This window comes from Lepus europaeus, chromosome 7, assembly GCF_033115175.1.
Source record: "Lepus europaeus isolate LE1 chromosome 7, mLepTim1.pri, whole genome shotgun sequence".
Taxonomy (NCBI): domain Eukaryota; kingdom Metazoa; phylum Chordata; class Mammalia; order Lagomorpha; family Leporidae; genus Lepus; species Lepus europaeus.
The window spans coordinates 59,936,389-59,943,528 of NC_084833.1; the positions used below are offsets into that span (position 1 = coordinate 59,936,389).

The following is a 7,140-nucleotide window of genomic DNA, read 5'->3' on the forward strand; positions in this document are numbered from 1 at the left end:
GATGTAGAAAGAGGCATTACAACTCAAAGAGAAGATCAGTAATTTTGAGCCGTAATTCAAAAAAATAAATTCATCCATGCTTTATTCATGGTAAAGGAAAAAATGTTTTTGGGAACATGAAGTATTATAACAAGTACACAGGGCTATAAATATCTGCCCCGATTAGGACTTTTTTATAAGCTTTCAATGGCACGTTTAACCCTAGAACTCAGCACTGGCCTTTCTAAGACCCAGGAAGTTGGTGATGGCACGGCGGATCTCTTTGGTCTTAATACTGTAAATAATTGGGTTGAGCATGGGAGGCACAAAAAGGTAGATGTTGGCCATAAGAAGATGGACAGCAGGTGGGGCATTCTTCCCAAAGCGATGTACCAAGGAGAGCCCCATCATGGGCACAAAGAATACGAGCACAGCACAGAGATGTGAGGTGCATGTTTGGAAGGCTCGGAGCTGCTCCTCTTGGGAAGCCAGTCCTGCAACTGTGTGTAGGATGAGTCCATAGGAGAGTGCTATGAGCACCAAGTCCAGCATCACAGTGAAGACCACCAGTGTCAGCCCATATAGGTTGTTGAAGGTGGTGTCTGTGCAGGCCAGGTGTATCACTTCTTGGTGTAGGCAAAATGAGTGGGAGAGAACTAGAGGCTCACAATAGGGAAAGACTTTCAGGAGGAGAACAATAGGGATAAGGGCCAGCGGTCCCCGGAGGATGACAAGCAAGCCTGCCCTGATTACTCTCTGGCCAGTGATAATGACCGAGTACCGCAGTGGGTGGCAGATAGCCACAAAGCGGTCAAAGGACATGACTAAGAGCACGGAGGACTCCATGAAGGAAAAGGAGTGGATACAGAACATCTGGATTTGACAGGCTTCAAAGTGGATCCTGTGGGATTTGAACCAAAAAATCCCCATTGTGGTAGGCAAGGTGGACACTGACAGTCCCAGATCAGTGAGGGCTAACAAGGACAGTAGATAGTACATGGGTGTGTGGAGACGAGAGTTGCTCTTAATAATTATTAGAATGAAACAGTTGCCTGAGATGGCCATAAGGTACATAAAGAAAAGGGGGATGAAAATCCAGTGCTCAACGGTTTCCAGTCCTGGAAAGCCAGTGAGGTAGAATACGGGGCTAAACTGAGTAATGTTAGACAGGAACATGACCTGAGGATGGCAAGAGTATTAGGCTGGCATTCCACAGGGTCTGAGCTGAAAATAAATGGATATTTCTGGTTATTAATTCTTCAGATTCACCAGCATTCACACAATCATAGGCAGCAACACAATCACCATCACCTTCAGTGTCATCTGGTCCAATATTATCAACTCCACCACGTTGCTGAAACTTTCTTTGATAACATCTTTGCCAATTTTCACTCCTCATTTCTATTATTTCTATTCCTTCTCCTTCTCTGTCTTCTTTGCTGGCTTATATTTATTGTTCATTCCTTAATTAAAGATGTTTCTATCCTTAGTCACTTTTGGATAATAATCTAGTGTTTCTCCTCAGACAGTGGCATCGACCCCATAATTTCTTTTATCATCCATATATAGATAAACGCTAAATCTAAACTTGAGGAACTTGTTTTCTTTACTTTTGATGTCCAGACCCATAAATCTAGCAACATACTGAGTATCTGTACTGTGACGTTTCATAGTTACCTCAAAACCTTAACTTATCATCTCTTCCCCTAATAACCTTCTTGTTTGCCTGTTTGTTATCTCAGTAGCCTAAGTCAAAAATTAAGTTTTATGTTTTACTCCCCTATATCACATGTCTTTCTAATCTAAATCAACTAATTGCTAAATCCTGGAATTTCTATCTGTTTCGAATATATTTATTCACCAACATCTTTATTAATTTTGTCTATTTATTTCTTCCTAGATTATTCCAACAAACAGTAGTTTGCACTATTCTACTCATTCACTACACTATGGCAAAAGATAGCTTTAAAACCAGCTTTGACATAATGTGTACAAGTTTTTAAAAATAACATTCAAATTCCTGAATTACAACTGCCTATACCCTATATTCCAGTCTACCCCAATTTCCTCTTTTATGCTTATGGGGTACATGACTATCTGTTGTTTTTAGTTTTTATTTAAAGTCCTGTGGAACTGTGATCCTTCTTGTTCTTATTTGTTGAATATTATGGTTAGTGGTTCATTAATCCTGTGATTGTAGAGTGAATTGAAATTATGCTTTTGCCAAAATTAAGGGAAAAAAAAAAGAAGGACAGAGAGGGACTGAGTGAGGGAGGGAAATATGTTTATCTTTTTAGAATTGTACCCATGAAATCTGTTGTTTATATTAATAAAATTTAAAATTAATAATAAACAATTCTAGTTCTCTAATATTCTTACTCATATCTAAACATTTATTTTTTAAATTTTTCTGGATTGACAAGAATTCTTTCTAGAAAAACTTTCCTTTACACCTTATGTAGCTTACTCCTATGCACACAACCTACTGTAGCTTGGGCATGGCAGGGGATTTTTCTGGAGCAAACACACCAGCCAGACTGGTGGCGCCAGGGAAGGGGTTTGCCTTCCTTTTCTGTGTGTAAGAAACACCTCAACTCCAGTGGGGAAAACTGGGGACAAACAAGTCTGCTAGTCTGGGAGCAGATTGAGAGCAAGATCTTCCCTGCTATGCTTACTGGTTCTGCTCATAAAATGCACCTAATATACATTTGGATAAATTAATGATTGTTTGTTAATTAGAGAAAGGAGAAGGCTGAGTGTACCAGACAGCTTGAAGGAATCTATGGGAACTATGGGAATCTATGGGAACCAGGGGGCTTCTGATGCCAGTGGGAGGCTCATGTACTCCCAGGATCCAGAGAGGGCCTGGCCTGCTACATAGGTGCTGGGCAGGAGGAGCAATGAGGACCTTCTCCCAGTTTTCATAACAGAATACTGAAGGTGTTGTCTCCCTTTATCCAGGGAGCCCTGGTCTTGTTCTCTGATCCTTTCTCTCCTTCAGTTTCAGTGCAGAGATTGAGAGTAACAGAATATAAGGGATTCTGTGGGCATCTGGATTTTCCAAGACTTCAGTTTCAAGTAAAAAAACAAAAACAAACAAAACAATGCTCAAGTGTGCAGGATACATTTGCCTAAGGCCACTCAAGTATTTAGAAAAGATGCCAAAATTAGAACTTGGAGAAGGCTCACTGCTCTTTGGGACACCTACATAACCCCTGCTGTCTGCATTTTCTTACATGCATTCTTAATACCCGCCCCCTTAAACTGCACCTTAGGATAGTAGTGGACACTTACCAACAGTTCCTAAATTTAAAAAAAGTGAAGCCCAGGCAGCCTGTGCTGCAGAAGGAAGACGGTATGAAGAGGTGGCTCCAGCATCAGTGAGCAGCACTAAGCTGGTGTCTACCAGGGAAGGATTTATCCTCCCTCTCCCGGGTGCACATGAAATACCACAGCTCCAGCTGGGAGAAGCCAAGAACAAACAAAATCTCCAGGGCTAGAGGTCTCTAGGTAGGGCTGAAGGTCTCTTGGTAGGGCACTTTCAATATTTCCAGCCGCTTCTGTGAATTCATCTGAAACTGAAGATCCCTAACTATAGATAGCTCAGTCCTTAGGCTTTGGCCACTGATAGAGATCTGCTGTAGAAAAAGTGGTGCCATCACACCTTATCTCTTCTGCTTTATGAAGAAACCAATCCCTCTTACTTGTCACTTCATAGACTCCTTACCCTTTTCCATTAGAATGGATCCATAATTTTCCAGAGAGGCTGGACTTGACATATGGAGAGGACTATGCATGTGATGCCAACATTACCTTCTAAATTGCTCATCTGCTTTGAAACAACCATAAACCTCCCAAAGCTCCTCACACCCTGCACTCATTTTCATGTCTATCTATTTCTTTGTACTCAATTGTTCTTCATCTCTTCCAGTTGTTCCTTTTTTTTAACTTTTATTTAATGAATATAAATTTCCAATGTACAGCTTATGGATTACAATGGCTCCCCTCCCATAACTTCCCTCCCACCCGCAACCCTCCCCTCTCCTGCTCCCTCTCCTCTTCTATTCACATCAAGATTCATTTTCAATTCTCTTTATATACAGAAGATCAATTTAGTATATATTAAGTAAAGATTTCAACAGTTTGCACCCACATAGAAACACAAAGTGAAACATACTGTTTGAGAACTAGTTATAGCATTAAATCACAATGAACAGCACATTAAGGACAAAGATCCCACATGAGGAGCAAGTGCACAGTGACTCCTGTTGTTGACCCAACAAATTGACACTCTAGTTTATGGCGCCAGTAACCACCCTAGGCTGTCGTCATGAGTTGCCAAGGCTATGGAAGCCTTCCAAGTTCGCCGACTCTGATCATATTTAGACAAGGTCATAAAAGACAGGGTGAGGATAATAACCAATGATCCTAAGAGTGGCATTTACCAGGTCTGGACAATTATACAGCATTAAGTGGGGAAGAGGACCATCAGTGCACATAGGTTGGGAGTAAAGCCATTGGTGGTAGAGTATAGGTTATGATTACAAAGGAATGAGGCCCAAGTGTGTTAGACAGGGTCTAGAACAATGGACAGTCATTATTAGAGGAGCTAAGAAAGGTGCTGTCTAAGCTACAATTAAGTTTTCTGATTGAGAGGCAAACAGAACCTGACAGAAGGGGCTTGATAATAATCTGGTGGGCTTTAGGCCTTGTAAGTTGAGAGAACAGACCTATCTATCTCTTCACATGGGGTACATCCTAAGGGAGGTATGAACCTCCTAGAGGAAGGCACTCTGTTGACTTTCATTACTTAGCTGGCCTGGGAGGAGAGCTGGTCATGTAAAGGCAGATGGCATCTCTAACAAGAAATTTACAGTTCTGCCTGCAATGTTGCTGACCCTACGTGACCATCCCCTCAGCTGCAGTGGTCACTTTGGAAGTTGGGCTGAGTGAAGGGCTTTTCAGCTTAGAGCCAATAAGATCTGTGGCTCTGACCTGGGCATCCTTCGACTCCAGGGCAGGTCCATTTCCAGTGATCCAACTCTTGGCAGAGCTGCCAGGGCTCTTCACAAGCTGACTTCTGCTGAAGCCCAGGCTTACCACATTGAAAGCCACTGCAGTGGACTGGCCTGTTGGGTCTGCTTGAGGGCAGATCACTGTACCGATCAGCCATTAATAGGCCTGCCACCCATTGCTTCTGATGCCTAGCTTTCTTTTCTTCCTGGTTTTTGTTAAAGCAGACCAGAGGATGCAAGTCAAGGGAGTACCCAAGTCCCATCTCTAATCTTCGGTGGCCTGAACTACAAGTCTATAGTCACAGGCATGTTCTGTAGTAGTTTTTCTAAGGTAGACAATGCCCATGAGGAAAATTATATTCTCACTTTAAAACTTTCTTTCCCTTTGGTCTGAAAGGGAAGTTTTTTCTGCTTACTGTATACTTTGCTGATGGCGAAGTAAATCTAGCTATGAGATTATTAGTTAAGTTCTTATTTTGGCTATGCTATTACAGAAAAATGTTAGCCATCTCTTTTATAAGGTCTAAAGATTAAATTGTGCGTCCTACAGATTCCTTCATAATAGAATTAGTTTCCTACCTTGAAGAGAATAGAGAAATGAAAGAACAAGTTGGGCTTAGAATAGAGAAATGAGGGAGCAAGTCCTAGATCGCTTGCTGACAATAGCAATATCACATGAATACTTAGCAAACAGTTTCAACCATTAGATAACAACTTAAGAAAACATTTACCAGAAGGTCCAATGCCTTCTATAAATTTTAAGAATCATGTATTTGAAAACCCTTCTTAAATATCTAACATGGTGTAGTTTCTTTAGCCAGTAAACTTAAGCGCAACCATATAAAATGTTTTTAGTTTCTTTCTACCAACAAGTTTAAAACATATGATACACAGATTCAGGTCCCACAAATTAAAATGTATCTTTGATTGATTTTAGCAGCTTAAATTTATGGACAACATTATCTATAAGCCAATTAAAATAAAACTCTTAATAAAATTTCCCCATGTGGACACACAATATGTACACATATATAACATAGCATAATAGATCAATATAGCAATTTTAATAATAGCTTTTAAAATCTTTAACTCTTTTTGTAAATTGCCAATTGATTTGAATTGCTTTTTGTTTTTAGTAACCTCAGTTAACCATACTTTCTCTCAGTTGGTACTGTTAATACATTATTGGTTTCATCTGTTAACAGAGCCATCCCAAAATACTGAATACAATAGAAGTGGCTGGAAAAATGCATAGGAACCTATAGGAGGACAGCTAAACACAGAACCAACAACGCTTTAGTTTTGTGAGCAGCAAATCATATATAACTTGGATGACAAAAGACTTTAAGTTGCCATGTTTAAAATTATAAACTCATCAACCAACAAGAGGCACTTGCTTACTTCACAGTATTTTGAAAGCACTTGTAGGATTTTACAAGTATTTAACCCTTTAGGCCTCTGGGACTTTCTCATTAAGATAACTATCTTGTCTAGTAACACAAGATCACTAGACTTTTTAATTCTCAAACATTTGTATTAATAGCATTTTCCATTATAGAAACTTAAAATTTAGTACCACATCACATCTTGACAGTCCTTCTAATATAATCCAAATAGCCTGATCAGTTGGTGTCTCTGTAAGATGAGAGACATAGGTCCTTTGACTTTTTCAGTTGGGCCCAAACTGGAAAAACCAAAGTCCAAGATTTACTGGAAATTTTAGAGTCCAGATTGTTTGAAACTTTGATTTTTTGAATGCCTGTCAAGAATGCCAAGAAGGCTCAAAATCCAAAATATCTGGTTGAAATAAGATTCCTTAAAATCATGACATAACATAGGCCAAATTTGATCACTGTTACAAGGTGATTATTCAAATCTTTGAAAATAAGCACATATTTAAATAACCCATAGCTCTTAATAAAAATTCAGCTGTTTTTGAATAATTAGAATTTAACAGACATCAAGAGAACATAATAGATTATGTTAACACATTGCTTTAACAGAGAATCAGATTTTAATTCTATGTCAAAGAGAAATTGAGCTTCCTGTGATCTTTTGCTGTGAGGTTTCCTTCCTTTACCTTCTTTCATATTGGTGACCATGTTTCTGTGTTTCTGTGTGTAACACATCTTTAAGCATCTTTTGC

General features: G+C 39.5%; 1 protein-coding gene across 1 annotated transcript; it reads right to left on the minus strand.

Moving 5' to 3' along the window:
• Window positions 1-201: 201 nt before the first annotated feature.
• On the minus strand, window positions 202-1,188 carry LOC133764503 (olfactory receptor 51M1-like). Its single transcript, XM_062198178.1, is given in 1 exon segment — window positions 202-1,188. A coding segment is annotated over 1 exon segment (987 nt).
• Window positions 1,189-7,140: the final 5,952 nt, after the last annotated feature.